Source organism: Mustela nigripes, chromosome 13 (assembly GCF_022355385.1).
Source record: "Mustela nigripes isolate SB6536 chromosome 13, MUSNIG.SB6536, whole genome shotgun sequence".
Lineage (NCBI taxonomy): Eukaryota > Metazoa > Chordata > Mammalia > Carnivora > Mustelidae > Mustela > Mustela nigripes.
In genome coordinates this window covers 43,398,499-43,414,348 of record NC_081569.1, presented here as the reverse complement: position 1 = coordinate 43,414,348, position 15,850 = coordinate 43,398,499, and the positions used below count along the sequence as shown (strand labels likewise).

The window sequence follows — 15,850 nt, the reverse complement described above, 5'->3', positions numbered from 1 at the left end:
CCCTGTTGGGCTCCACACTGAGTCTGCTTAAGACTCTTCCTTTCCTTCTCTCTTTGCCCCTTGATGCACGTGCCACCTCTCTCTCTCTCTCCCTCTCTCTCTAATAAATAAATCTTATATATGCATAAAAACTTGAGATATAAACATGAATAGTCATGTACATTGGGAATGGGATGAGTCCAAAATTCTTGTGATAATAGGTTGAAGTGTAGTCCATTCCAACCATAAATGCTTAGGAGCCTCAGATATTTTTATTCAAGAGGTTCATTTACATTTTGAATGTAAGTCACGCTGATAATAAGAATATGTTTTTTTTCCCCCTCCCAGGTATTCCTCTAGTTGGTAACCTAAGAACGAGGCTCCTTGCACTTCACGTCCTTGAGGCTGTGTTACCAGCTTGTGAATCTGGTGTAGAAGATGATCAAATGGCTCAGGTTCCTATTCTTTAAAGCTATTAGAAGATATTTTCACCTCTGTAACATAATTCACCCAAAATCTGAATTGCAGTCTCTCCAGTGGTAAATGTGTCATTTATTCAGTAGCCAAACTTCAGCTTCTGAGATTGCTTTATTATTTCATTTCCAAGCAAGGAGAAAGAAATTAAGCTTATGGGTGTGAGGAGTAGGGATATAGTGAATATTTGGAAGGTCAGAAGGAAAAGAAAATCTGTGGAATTTCTTAGTAGGATTGGGCTCTAGAGAGAGAGAAGTGTGTGAGGTTGTGTGGCCTTACCAGAGGTCCATATAATGAGGAGACATGAGGGTGATGGAACCCACTAGGAAGGGGTTAATGGTCTTCCTAAAAAAGGATGTTTAAGTTACAACCACCCAGAGTAGCTTGGACATTAGTATAATCAAATTTCACATTTGACTTAATATTACAGTTACATGACTTATTTTTTCTAAAATTACTTAAAATCACCTTTTACAAATTATATCATTCTTTTTCCTTCAATAAATAGGTTGTTGAACGCCTCTTTTCCCTTCTCTCAGACTGTATGTGGGAGACACCCATTGCTCAGGCCAAACATGCTATTCAGATAAAGGAAAAAGAACAAGAAATAAAGTCACAGGTAAGTGATTCTTCCAAAAAGGTATTTTTAGACAGCACAAGTGACTGTCCTGTCTTCTGTCTCTGGACTCCTGCTCTGAGGGACTTCGTTCTATCAGTTATTCCATATTCTCTCTGCACCGTCTCCTTCTCCACTGGTTCCGTCTTCTGAGCTTATAAACATTTATCTTTCCTGCCCTCCCCTAAGTCCTTTTTTTACCCATCTTCTCACTTGTCCTTCATTGCTAAGCTTCTCAGAAGAGTAATTATATACATATTTATAAACCACTCCTTAGTTTGCATTATTTCTTCAATTGGATTGTTGATCTTCCATCAGAGCACTGAAATTAAATGACAAAAGTAAGCGCTAATTGCTAAATGTAGAAGTTTTTTGTCCATATCTTACTTGATCTCAGGAAACACTAGCCTTCTGTTGTTTTCAAAATACTGGCTTCTCCTACATCTCCATTCCTCTGCCAATCCTTGGTTTCCTCTAGAGGCATTTCTTCTTTGGTGCCACGTTTTCCTTCCCTCCATCCCAAACTCTGTTGCTTTTAAGAGTTCTAGTCTTACATTTTCCAGTATTTTGGAATATACCTGAAACCATTTTACCTATATGCAGTGCCTTCTAAACTTAAATGCCAATCCAGGTGTCTCCCCATCAAACTTTTTTACTTTTCTCCCATTTTTTAATTGGTGGCACCACCATTCACATAGCATTCCAAACCTGTATTCTTGGGAATTCTGACTCTCCTAATGTCACCCCATCTATGTAGTCAGTAGGCCTCATTGATTTTAATTCCTAAATCATTCTTAAATTCATTTATGTAGCTACTTTAATCTTTCCCTTGGTTTTCATGAGTCCACACTTTGTGTGGTTTTTCTTCTATCTCAGTACAATGGTTTTTTCTCATTTTCTGATATTGGTTCTTCCTCTTCTGTTTAAGTGTTGGAATATCGCAAGGCTTGGTTCCAAGACCTCTTCATTTTTCAACCATCATCCCCGTTCTCTTTCCTTTACCCAACAAAACCTTACCCAGACCCATATACTGTTGCTTCCCAAATTTTTAATTCCATTTCTAACATTTTCCTGGAATTCTAGACTTACATACTCTCCTTCTACTTGCCTTACCACATGTCTAGTAGGCATCTCCTATTTAATAGCATTTTTAGTTATCACATCCTGTTCCTTCCCCAGCTTTACTATCTTCCTCATTAGTGACTTGACTAAAAAGCCTAGGAGTCATCATGGATTCTTCTCTATCACCACTTTCCATCCCCCATTTTCTACATTCATACAATCTCCAAGTCCTGTTGTTTCTTCTGTAAAATAGAACTTGAATTTGCCACCTTCTCAGTTCCTCTGCCATCAGCCCGTTCCAAGCCACTGTCATCTCTGGTGTGGACTATGCAAAAGTCTCCTAAATGGTCTTTCTTTTTTCAGTGTTAATTCCCTGTAGTCCTTTCTCTGAGTGGGATTCAGAGTGATCTTTTAAATTGTAAATCATATCATGTTGGTCCCATGCTTAAAACCCTCCAATGGTTTCTCATCATTTGGGGGATAAAGTCTAGAACTACTTGGTCTCCGCTTTGCTCACTATGCTTAGAACAACTTGCCTTCTTCCTGTTTCTTGAGCACACTGAGTTTCTTACTTCTTTCATGCCAATTTCTACCCAGAAGACTTCCCTTCAGATAGGTTTTTCAGACATCAACTTCTTAGTATTCAGGTTTTAACTTAATTAATGACTTCTTCAGAGTGCCCTTTCCTGATCCTTAATCTAGAGTTAGTTGTCACATACTCTGTTACATCATTTGCTTTAATTTGGACATAGCACATACCTGATTTTTTTTTTTGTTAATGTATTTTCTGTTTCTACCTTCTAAAATAAAATTTCTGGATAGTTCTATCTACATATATATGTTTTTATTATTATTATATATGTTTTTATAAATATATAATATATATATATACTTTATATATTTATATATAAATGTTTATATATACATATATAAAAGTTCTGGGGACACCTGGGTGGCCCAGTGGGTTAAGCCTCTGCCTTCAGCTCAGGTCATGATCTCAGGGTCCTGGGATTGATCCCCACATCGGGCTCTCTGCTTAGCAGGGAGCCTGCTTCTCCCCCTCTCTCTGCCTACTTCTGATCTCTGTCTGTCAAATAAATAAATAAAATTCTTAAAAAAGAAAAAGTTCTGTGAGAGCAGAGACGTTATATATCTCATATACTGTTGAACATTTAGGACCTGGTAGAGTGTCTGGTACATAGTAGATGCTTAATAAATACTCATGAACGAATAATAAATTGAAGTCCTCACTGTTTTTTACCTGAACTCTTGCAGTAATCATCCAGTTGATCTCTCAGCCTTTATCCCGTATACCCCTGGTAAAACAATGTTTATAAAACACTGATCTGATTAGAGGTCCTCTATATAAATTTGTGTAAGCATTCCCTATTGTCTATGTTCAAACTTTAAATGGCATTCAGGGCCTTCCGTGATTTTGTTCCTTTTTCTCTTTCTATCCTCCTTTTCTGCCAGTCTCATCCTCCATACATTCCCTCTGCTTGCAATTACTATAAATCACTGAACTCTGTTGTACCTCCATGCCTTGGCACAATGCTGTACATACTGCCCTAAATGCCTTTCTTTTCTTTGATCAGCTGCTGAATGCCTTCTTATTATTTATAACTCAGCTCAGAAGTCATCCTCTTTTGAATACTTTCCTTATCCTTCCTGTGCATGTTTAGACACTTACACCTTTATGTTTCTGCTATACTGGTCATGTAACTTCTGTTATTCTCTCACAAAAGTGGTATTATTTATTTCTCTGGCCCCTAATTGGACTGTAAGCTTTATGCAGAGACCATGCTGTATTTATCATTATGTTCCCATTGCCTGCACAGTACCTGGTACATTAATAAATATCTGTGGACTCAAACTAAGGAGTCTTTGAATGTGTATTAACTGAGATCTGGATTATTCCAAAGTACTGACCAAGGTTCCTTTTTGGTAGAAGCAGGGAGAGTTGGAGGAAGAAGATGAGAATCTTCCTATACAAGAAGTTTCATTTGACCCAGAGAAAGTTCAGTGTTGCCTAGTGGAGAATGGACAGATTTTAACTCACGGCAGTGGAGGTAAAGGGTATGGATTGGCATCAACTGGAGTAACTTCTGGATGCTATCAGTGGAAGGTATGGAGAATTCTAAGTAGTTTTTAACATTTTGTCTTTTGGTCCTTTTTTCCCCAGGTTCTTATAAAATAATGTATCAAAAACTTTTAAAAAATCATATGTAGGGGCACTTGGTTGTCTCAGTCAGTAAAGCATTTGACTCTTGCTCTCAGGGTCATGAGTTCAAGCCCCCTGTTGGGCGTGGAGCCTATTTAAAAAAAAAAAATACACTGTAGTAAATGTTTTATCATTATGTAAGATGTTAACATAAATGGAACTGAATGAACGTATACAAGAACTCAGTTATTTTTGTAACTCTCCTATAAATTCTTCTCAAGTTATTTCAAAAATTTTCTAACTGAACAGAAGAAATTATGATAATCCCTTTTATGAGGAGGTCACAGAGATCATACTCAGCCATGAAAATATAGTAGTCTGTGTGATGTTTCTGCTTAGGAAAGCCCATGAGAGACTCAGTGCCCAAGATTTTTATATGGGTCCTGGTCACATACCCTCTGCCTGATACACACAAATTTTAGATTCCCAGAGGGAAAGGAGGTGTTTATACTAAAAGATATTGTTGTACAATTTTACTGTAAAGAGATTATGGCCAAGAGCCAAGGGGATGGACTGTGCCAAAAAGGAATTAATACAGCAGTTATAGCCAGTTAGCTCCAATTTCGATGGTTCCATCAAAGAACAAGCCCTTTCCTAGGGGCATCCACAAGTGACTCAGACAGTCCAGCCAGAATCTGTGATGTTTTCAGAGTTTGTGGTCCCACAGAGGAGTCCTAAATCTGCAACAGTCCCAGAATTTGAGTTTTGTTCTTTGGGCCAGTACCTTAGAAAGGCCTGCTTGCAATGTTGGTCTCTGGCTGAAATTTGGAACTAGACTGGTAAATAGTTTCCTTCACCAATAGAAAATTTCCCTAACTGATAAGGGTTGCTCATTGTGCGTAGACTGTTTTATACAACAATATCATTTAGCATAAACACCTCCTTTCCCTTTGAGAATCTAAAATTTTTCTAAAGGTTTAAAAACCTCAATTCTATCTTAATCATTTATCTAGTGAGGAGCCTAGAAAAGATCAGTCTCTTCCTGGAAGAACTTCTTTTAATAAAAGGCTTTACTAACATGTGTATATCAAAAGAAAGATGAGATGATAGAGTCAAACTATCAGTCTGTTACTGCAAACTGCAAGTAATCCAAAAAGCTGAACATAAGCCAACACCAGTGTGATGTCCCCAAGAAGAGGGCGAAGGTCCAGTCGATTAAGAGTGGATGGCAAAGTCGTACTCCCTGTGGTATGTCTTCCTCCAACTACAGCTTTCAGCAGGAATCACAAGTTAGAGTAGTGAAATCAGTTTCTGTGTCAGAAATACAGAGCTAGTCAGCTCAAATTTTGATGGTTCCATCAAAGAACAAGCCGTTTCCTAAAGGCATCTGCAAGTGACCCAGACAGTCCAGCCAGAATCTATGATGTTTTCAGAGTTTGTGGCCCCACAGAGGAGTCCTAAATCTGTGACAGTCCCAGAATTTGAGTTTTGTTCTTTGGGCCAGTTCCTGCTTTTGAATTGAGGACAGCTCATGTTGGGTTGAAATAGCCCATGGCAGACAGTATTGCATTTCAGCTTAGAGTCAGGTCCAGGCAATAAAAATCTGTAAATTTGGAATTCTAAAAAGCTAACAAGTTTTTTTTGGCAGCATTGAAGCCTAGAAATTGTCAGACCAAACTGCTGTGTTTCAAGTCCAGGTAACAAGCAAGGCTTTTCTAAAAGGCTCTTCTTGGCCTAGTCAGTCTTCAAGTCCAAATTTAGCCAGTCAGAAATATGCACTTTAGGTTAGAAAAGCATTAGCCTCTGAGAGTCAGACATCATATTTTACTGATGAACTCAATGGCAATTGAAAACTACTTTTTAAAACTCTGAAAATATATCTGTGAATCTCTGGAGATTATCTAATCACTCTTCATATGTTGTCTCCCTTTTTTCTGAGGCTCCATTAAGCAAAAATCATATCAAAAATCATCAGTTATGGAAACTTATTTTATTTCTGAACTCTTTGCCCTCCCACTCAGAGGAGAAACAATTACAAATTAATTTTTTTAAATTTTTTTAATTTTTATTTTTTTATTTTTTATAAACATATATTTTTATCCCCAGGGGTACAGGTCTGTGAATCACCAGCTTTACACACTTCACAGCACTCACCAAAGCACATACCCTCCCCAATGTCCATAATCCCACCCTCTTCTCCCAACCCCCTCCCCCCAGCAACCCTCAGTTTGTTTTGTGAGATTAAGAGTCACTTATGGTTTGTGTCCCTCCCAATTCCATCTTGTTTCATTGATTCTTCTTCTACCCACTTAAGCCCCCATGTTGCATCACCACTTCCTCATATCAAGGAGATCATATGATAGTTGTCTTTCTCTGCTTGACTTATTTCGCTAAGCATGATACGCTCTAGTTCCATCCATGTTGTTGCAAATGGCAAGATTTCATTTCTTTTGATGGCTGCATAGTATTCCATTGTGTATATATACCACATCTTCTTGATCCATTCATCTGTTGATGGACATCTAGGTTCTTTCCATAGTTTGGCTATTGTGGACATTGCTGCTATAAACATTCGGGTACACGTGCCCCTTTGGATCACCACGTTTGTATCTTTAGGGTAAATACCCAGTAGTGCAATTGCTGGGTCATAGGGCAGTTCTATTTTCAACATTTTGAGGAACCTCCATGCTGTTTTCCAGAGTGGCTGCACCAGCTTGCATTCCCACCAACAGTGTAGGAGGGTTCCCCTTTCTCCGCATCCTTGCCAGCATTACAAATTAATTTTTATTCTTTGGCCTATCCAAAGCCCATTTACAGGGGCCCATTATTTTCCCTCCCATAAGAGAGAACATCACAAATTTTACCCTGACTGCCTTTTTTTTTTTTTTTTTCCCCCTCACTTTAACAAGGCCAAAAGGAGTCACGGGAGCCAGTGAGCTAACTCTTTTATAGTTGGATCTCTTTTTTGAGTTCTGTAGGTAATTTTATCTCCAGACAGTAATTCACCTGCTGTTTCATAACACATGTAACTCCATAGCCACCAGACTCCCGAGTTTTGTTTTTTCCTACTTCTCTCCCTCTCTCTCTCTTTTCTCCAAATATTGCTATAACTGTATTTTAATGAGTAAGTTCTAATGACTCTTCTTGTTGGCCACCACTGTGTCAAGAGTCCCCAAAATCACCCCTATATTCAAAGATTTGGTGAAAGAACTCCTAGGACTCAGCATATAGTTGTACTTACGACTAAGATTTACTGTAACCATCCACTAAGGACTCAAAGCTGGATAAAAGAGGAAAAGACAAAGGTGGAATCTGGAGGAATCCATGTGCATGCTTTTTATGTTCTCTCCGTCCCATGAGGGCTCACATGGAATATGCTCTTTCCTGGCAACAAAGAACAGCAGCATGTGTGGAGTGTGTTAGGGAAGCCCATTAGAGACTTCACACCTGAGATTTTTACCGGGGGCTCATCATGAATGTGTGCTATGCCTCGCATGTATCAAAATTCCAGACTGCCAGGAGGAAAGCAAGGATTCAGCATAAACCACATTGTTCAAACACTGTATGCCTGATGAGCTACCTTTATCACTTAGGGAAAGTTTTGTATCAGTGTAGGAAACTATTTACCAGTTGAATTCCCAGAGACTATCCAAGAGCCAGTGTTACAAGCAGGACTTTTTAAACGTAGGAGCCTCGGGGCACCTGGGTAGCTCAGTTGGTTAAGCATCTGATTCTTGATTTTGGCTCAGGTCATGATCATAGGGTTGTGAGATCAAGCCCCATGTTGGGTTCCATACTGGGTGTGGAGCCTGCTTAAGATTCTTTCTCTAACTTTCTCTACCTTTCCCTCTGCCCCTCCCCACCCTACTCTCCCTGTCCAAAGAAAAAAAGGAGGGGGCACTTTCAGGCCTGCTATATTAACTCTTCTCTGCACGGAAATATGCATAAAAGAGTAGTTAGAAAATTTGAATGTAAAGAACTGAAGCTTTCCATTAATGATTTTCTGGACTGGACATACCTCTACAGCTTCATAATTGAAATATAAGCTAAAATTATTTAAATAAGTACTCAAAGGTTACTCTAAATGTTCTACAGGTAAAAATTTAATTTCTGCCTAAATTGTTATAAAATGATGAAACTTTGATTTGTATGTTATTTTCACTTAGGCTGGAAATAAATTTACCATATTCCCATAAATGCATCAGTGTTGTTTATGAGCATATTCCCTAGTATTGGTTCATGCAGTTAACAGTATATAAACAGGTTTTTTTGATATTAGTGATCATTACCACTTTCATTTTATTTTAGTTTTACATTGTGAAGGAAAACAGAGGTAATGAAGGCACATGTGTTGGAGTTTCTCGCTGGCCAGTACATGACTTTAACCACCGTACTACCTCGGATATGTGGCTCTACCGGGCCTACAGTGGTAACCTTTATCACAATGGAGAACAGACTCTGACATTATCCAGCTTTACTCAAGGAGATTTCATTACTTGTGTGCTGGACATGGAAGCCAGGACCATTTCCTTTGGGAAAAATGGAGAGGTACTGAAACTCATTCACAAGCTATATATGTTTTCTTGTTTTTATTTATACTCAACTCAGTTATTTAAGTGCTGGTTACCCAGGTTATAAATTACCCACTCTTCTCTGCTTTTACTCTATTACCTTTTGGTTCTTTCACCAAACAACAGAAAGATGATAAAATTCTAGTTAAGATTTTTGAAGCAGATGAACAAATCAGGATCATTTTGTTACTTGTGGGATTTTCTTGGTTAGCAGTGTTATTTGAGATTTGTTCTTATAAATTGTGTTGTGTCTCATAAAAGCTTTGAATCTTAATGTGATTGGATGTTGTACATTAAAAAAAAAATTCTTATTTCTTTTTATCATTTCTGCTACTCTATAGGAACCCAAATTAGCTTTTGAAGATGTGGATGCAGCAGAGTTGTACCCATGTGTAATGTTCTATAGTAGCAACCCAGGGGAAAAGGTAATAAAATCTCATACCTTTATACTTAAGTGTAAATAATATTTGTTTTTTTTTTTTATTAGTAATTGTTAGGATCTGATAGAGTTTATAAATAGAATAAGCTGTTTCTGCTACCTGCTATTTCTACAAATTACCTGCTCAGGTAATTTGCTTTCCTGGAAAGATAGGTTACTTTTAGAAAGTACCTTTATTTTTCATTAAGGCACTGTTGGATATCTGGCAGGAAACAGTTTAGGCATAATATGGTTCACTGGTAGTTGTGCATATAGGAGATCTAGAAATCATCTTGAATGTAATCAGATACCATTAGCTGAATAATAGGAGTTCTAGTTGTGATGGGGAACCTGAGGTTCATTCAGCTGAGGGGGTCCTTATACCTTATAGATGGTGTAAATTTGAACCCTAAACCTTCAGGAGGACAGTATTAAAGAGATACCCTCTCACTAAAAACTTTTTTGTTCTCCTCTTCTAACACCCAGGCAGAGACTGATTTCTCTGTGGTCTCCCACAGAGAAATGTGCTGATGGGTGGATTTGTTTTCTACTGTCCTTTCATTTGAGGATGTAGTATAGCCTAGCTCTCATCTCCAGAATTTCTAGTTATTTTGTAGTAGAAAGTTTTCACACTGTCATATTTCTATAATGAAAGTGCTGGACTTGATCAGTCCTAACCATGACCAAAGTCACCTTTTATTGTATGGTTTTAAATATGTTTTAAGAATTGCCAAGAAAGGGGACCTGAGTGGCTCAGTGGGTTAAAGCTCCTTCTGCTCAGGTCATGATCTCAGTGTCCTGGAATCGAGCCCTGCATCGGGCTCTCTGCTCAGCAGGGACCCTGTTTCCCCCTCCCTCTCTCTCTGCCTGCCTCTCTGCCTACTTGTGATCTCTGTCTGTCCAATAAATAGATAAAGTCTTTAAAAAAAAATTGCCAAGAAAAAAACAGTTGCCAAGATGGTATAATTTTAAGCTAGCCATTCGTGAGAAAGGGAAACTGCCTCTTGAGCAAGTAATAAACAAAACTGGAGATGAAATGAATAGACAACCCAGTAGCTGCAGTCGTCCCTTTCTCCAGTGACATTCTCGCAGCCCAGAGTAGGCTCTGCCATGTTCTACTCAAAGTGATGGCCTGTTGCTCCCCAACATCTCTGAACCTTAAAGGAGTTAATTCAGCCTTGGACTATATATCAATCAATTTGTTCTGCCCAGAAGCCTTTTCTGATAAGTTTCACAGTCTCTGGTAAAAACAGTATTAATGGTAATTAACATCTTTTTGAACACTTTACCTGTGTACCTGGCACTGTAGTAATAAGCACTTTATGTACATAGTCTCATTTAATCTTTAAAATAATCATAAAAGACAGATATTGCGATTTTTTTTCAGATGAAAGAGCTGAGGTTTAGTGAGATTAAATAATTTCCCAAGATTATGCAGAGTTAAGATTTGAACCAGAGTCTTGCTCTTTTTTCAACCACAGGGTCTTATTTGAAATGTGTAGATTGGAAATATCCCAATTATCTAGACTTATTCTTTTATCTTCATGCCCATTGAGCAGTATAAGATGGGCTCAGGACTTGCCTTAAGGCTGAGAGTGAATAGGCTTTTATGGCGGGGGGCAGTAAATGGAATCAGTCTCATAGAGCTTGGTCTAAACCCATATTCTGGGTGGCCACGATAGCTCTGATATAGGCTATAGGAGGAAGTTTAAATGACAGAGTATCTTGTTTGAGAGAACCATGCTAACTTAATAAATTTCTAATATTTGCTCACTCCGTATCAGCGGCCAGTGGTATAATAAACATGTATTAGACCAAACGTGAGTTCAAATGGGATTGCGTGTGCTAGAATTTATAGTGACTTATAGTTTAGGAGAACTATTAATATCAAACATTTGCTGGTATTTTTCCTTCTAGGTGAAAATTTGTGATATGCAAATGCGTGGCACACCACGAGACTTACTTCCAGGAGACCCTATTTGTAGTCCAGTAGCAGCAGTGCTGGCGGAGGCCACTATTCAGCTTATCCGTATCCTTCACCGAACAGACCGTTGGACTTACTGCATTAACAAAAAAATGATGGAAAGGCTGCATAAAATTAAGATATGTATTAAAGAGTCAGGTCAGAAGCTAAAGAAAAGCCGCTCGGTGCAAAGCCGAGAGGAAAATGAAATGAGAGAGGAGAAGGAGAGCAAAGAGGAAGAGAAAGGTAAACATAATAGACATGGCCTTGCTGACCTCTCAGAGCCGCAGCTGAGGACCCTTTGCATAGAGGTGTGGCCTGTGCTGGCAGTGATAGGAGGAGTTGATGCTGGTCTTAGAGTTGGAGGTCGGTGTGTTCACAAGCAAACTGGGCGCCATGCCACGCTGCTGGGAGTGGTCAAAGAGGGCAGCACGTCTGCCAAGGTCCAATGGGATGAAGCAGAAATTACCATCAGGTATGATCTGTTGAGTTACACTTTTAGCAAACAAGTATTTAATGGTGAAATGGGCCATTGCCTATGGACAGTGAGTAACTATGTATTTTAGGTGAGCTGCCAATTATTCAAATATTTTTTTTCACAAAGCTGGGTATGAGTACTGTGATTTCATAAAAGAATATATCTCAAACCCATGTTACCTGGAATATTAGTGGTTTATAAGATACATGGGTTTTGTTTTGTAAAGAAATGGTAAGCTCACTAATTTAGGTTTAACTGGGATCTGTCTTTCTATTTTTCATTTGGCTGCTTGCATTTTGATCATTTCCATTACACACTGGGATAGAAAAAAAGCCAGCCAGCAGATATGTCAATTATATTTTGTGTAGGTGGGCTTTGAATGTAGGCAGGAACATTTGAGTGACTAAAATTAAGTTTGGATTAGCTGTGATATTAAGTACGCTTGCTTTTTTTTTTTTAAAAGCACATATTCCTGTCCCCTCAGGGTACAATATTTTGGGTAGATAGGGAAATTCCATTTATTTGACGCACTGTATACTTAAAAGCATTTAGATGTGTTTGCAATCACATAGGATTTGTGTGAAGTAGAAACTTCATTTTTCAAAAGAAATATGTCAAGTTTCTTCATTAATAAGGGGACTCACTTATCTAATGAATTCTACATAATTGCATCATTTGAAAATAATGATTTATTAATAATAATATGTGACTATTCATTATACTACCTAAAGTGATTGTTCTATAGTTTTAATATGACATGGGACAATATCTAAAACAGTGGTTCTCAAGTATTAGTTGCAGGGAGTACTTTTTTAGAATCTAACAATAGCTGTAGATTCTCTCAGCTGAAAACTAACACATACATAAGGTTTATACACAGTTTCACCCTATACTTATATTCGCCTACTCTACCAAGGTAAGAAATCAGTGAAAACTTTACAATGTTACATGATTATCTACCTTTTCTTTTATTCTTCACCTTGTTTCAGAAAGAATTTATTATGTCTTAAGAAAGTGCAAATACAGTAAAGCAAAATAAATAAAGCAAATAAGGAAATGAGGAAAAGGGAAAATAAGATTAAGATGGTTAAGCTAGAAGCAAGATTTAGGTTAATATGACAAATTTATGCCACCAGATGTTAGGTATTTGCCCGAGTTCTTACATTTTGTGTATTTGTACCATTTTTTTAAACTTCAGTAAATTCTTGGCAAGTATCAGGAAATACGTGATCATATTTTTGCTTAAGCTACAAATTGGGAGCTTTAATTGAAGACTACAAGGTAATTTAAAAAATGAAAACAAAGTCTTAGAACCTCGTGAATAGACTATAGGCATTACATAATAGGCAAAATCTGTATATAGACTTTTCAAATAGCTTGTATCAGGAATAGGCAAACTACATCTGGCCCACCTCTTGTTTTTGTAAATAATGTTACACAGCCACACCCATTCATTTAGGTATTCATTGGCTGCTTTCACACCCTGATGGCAGGGCTGAAAAGTTGCCTTGAAGACTGTGTGGCCTGCAAGGTCTAAAATATTTACTGTTTGACTCTTTTTAGAAATTCTGCTAATTTCTACATTATAGTATACTGAATATTATGATTTGAAAATACATGCACATCTCATTGCTTTGGCATTTATCATCACATCTCCCTATTTTTCCATGAAAGACTCATTTTTTTTCTCTGTAATGATTTTTCTAGTTTGTGTAAATTATTCTTTGTACTGTGTACATGATGCATCTTATTTTGTTTACATTATTTCCTGTACCTTCCTCCTGTCTATCCCTCACTTGCTTCTTCCTGTGTCATTCTGATCTTTATTAAAGCTTCCCAACTTTTTGGTCGCCTAGTGATACTCCATTGTATAATCTGGAACCCTGTGAACCACTGCCTTTTGATGTGGCGCGATTCCGAGGCCTGACGGCTTCTGTGTTGCTGGACCTCACATATCTGACTGGTATTCATGAAGACACGGGCAAACAGAGCACCAAGCGACATGAAAAGAAACACCGACATGAGTCTGAGGAGAAAGGGGATGTTGAGCAGAAAACCGAGAGTGAATCTGCTTTAGATATGCGAGCCGGCTTAACATCTGATGATGTCAAAAGTCACGGTACCACAGCCTCCAAATCAGACAACGAAATAGCTTCATTTTCTTTAGATCCAACACTGCCAAATGTGGAGCCCCAACATCAGATAACAGAAGGAAAAAGGAAAAATCACGAACACATATCCAAAAACCATGACATAGCCCAGTCAGAAATCCGAGCAGTCCAGCTGTCCTATCTCTACCTCGGTGCTATGAAATCACTTAGTGCTCTTCTTGGCTGTAGTAAATATGCTGAGCTGTTGCTGATACCAAAAGTTCTGGCTGAAAATGGTCATAACTCAGACTGTGCAAGCTCTCCAGTTGTTCATGAAGATGTGGAGATGCGCGCAGCCTTGCAGTTCTTGATGCGACACATGGTGAAGCGAGCAGTCATGCGGTCGCCCATCAAGAGAGCGTTGGGATTAGCTGATCTGGAGCGAGCTCAAGCCATGATCTATAAATTAGTGGTCCATGGGCTCTTGGAAGACCAGTTTGGGGGCAAAATTAAACAAGGTATGTTGTCTGGTTTTTTTTTTCCCTTTTGTGTTGTTGAAATTGTTTACAATGTCAGATATGATACATTCCATCAGTGATTTATAAAAAACTTTTTGGCCAAAGCAGTTTTCACATTGTTTTTCTTTTGCAAGGTAAACAGTTCTTTTTTTGTATCCTTTATATTAATGATTATCTGTCTACTTGTAATTTTCTATCTTAAACCTACACAATCACAGAATTTAATTATGATTATTACATTTTGTAAAACTTAAGCCACAAAAGGTACACAAATATTTATTGATCTGATTTGAAATATATACTATTCTGATAACTTTCCCAGAAACATTTTGAGGTACTACTTTTATAGATTCTGTATTGTAGGGAAAAAACCCCTTATTTCATCTTTCATCTTCACCTTTGGGGAGAATATGAATTCTGAGATAAAAATTAGATATATTCAGTAAATGTTTATTGAGTGTCTGTCTATATGTGCCAGGTACTTTTCTTGGTTCTGGGGAGCCAGCACCAAAGTCCCTTGCCTTCATGAAACTTAAGTTCTTTTTTTCTTTCTTCCCTTCCTCTTCCTCCTTCCTTCCCTTTTCCCTTACTCCTTTTCTTCCTTTCATTGCTTAGACAGTAAATAGGCAGAGAAAAGCACATGTTGTATATGAATAGGCATATTAAGATCATGATTATGAAGGTATGTGGCCATTTGGCAACCCTAATAGAATTAGTTATCTTTGTGGCAACTGCTATCTTCTTTTCTTTTTTTTTTTTTAAGACCTTATTTTAGAGAGAGAAAGAACAAGTGGAGGGGGAGCCAGAAGGCAGAAGGAGAGGGGAAGCAGACTCCCTGCTGAGCACAGAGCGAGTGGCAAGGCTTGATCTCATGACCCCAAGATCATAACCCTGAGCCTAAATCAAGAGTTAGGCACTTAAATGACTGAGCCACCCAGGTGCCCCACTGCTATCTTGATATTAGGTTTACTTGTAAGCTCCCTTTCAGATAAGAAAAAAAAAATTATACTTTGTAAGCTCTTAGATGTTTTAACTAATTTTTTAAGCTCCTGTTTAGAGCATGAGGTTTCTGTCTAGATTTGTATTATATTTACATGTATTATATGTATTTATATGTCTTCATCTTTGCATGTTTGAAGACTAAAGATAGGCATCAAAATCAGAGTGCTAAGGAAACACAGTTTTAGTGATTAGATATCATTAGAGAAGCTCTAGTCAAATCTTATAGCAAAAGTGAGACTGTTTTTTGTTTTTAAGAGAAACTTCTCTAAAAAGTGAGTAATTGCTTATTACCTTATTATTTGTTCATAACGATGGGTACAGTAGTGTATACAAGGATGTATATATGTATATATGCAAGAATATTAAAAACATATTTCATGGGGCGCCTGGATGGCTCAGTGGGTTAAGCCACTGCCTTCGGCTCAGGTCATGATCTCGGGGTCCTGGGATCGAGTCTCACATCGGGCTCTCTGCTCGGCAGAGGCCTGCTTCCTCCTCTCTCTCTCTGCCTGCCTCTC

The 15,850-nt window shown here is 38.1% G+C and overlaps 1 protein-coding gene across 1 annotated transcript in view; it reads left to right on the top strand.

Annotated features, from left to right (window-relative positions):
• Positions 1-15,850, top strand: part of HERC1 (HECT and RLD domain containing E3 ubiquitin protein ligase family member 1) — a 187,286-nt gene that overhangs the window by 114,305 nt on the left and 57,131 nt on the right. The window contains exons 32-38 of the mRNA XM_059372224.1: positions 328-434; positions 962-1,072; positions 4,080-4,256; positions 8,601-8,840; positions 9,205-9,288; positions 11,199-11,719; positions 13,555-14,330. Coding sequence (XP_059228207.1) covers positions 328-434; positions 962-1,072; positions 4,080-4,256; positions 8,601-8,840; positions 9,205-9,288; positions 11,199-11,719; positions 13,555-14,330 — 2,016 coding nt within the window. The remainder of the gene's footprint in view (positions 1-327; positions 435-961; positions 1,073-4,079; positions 4,257-8,600; positions 8,841-9,204; positions 9,289-11,198; positions 11,720-13,554; positions 14,331-15,850) is intronic.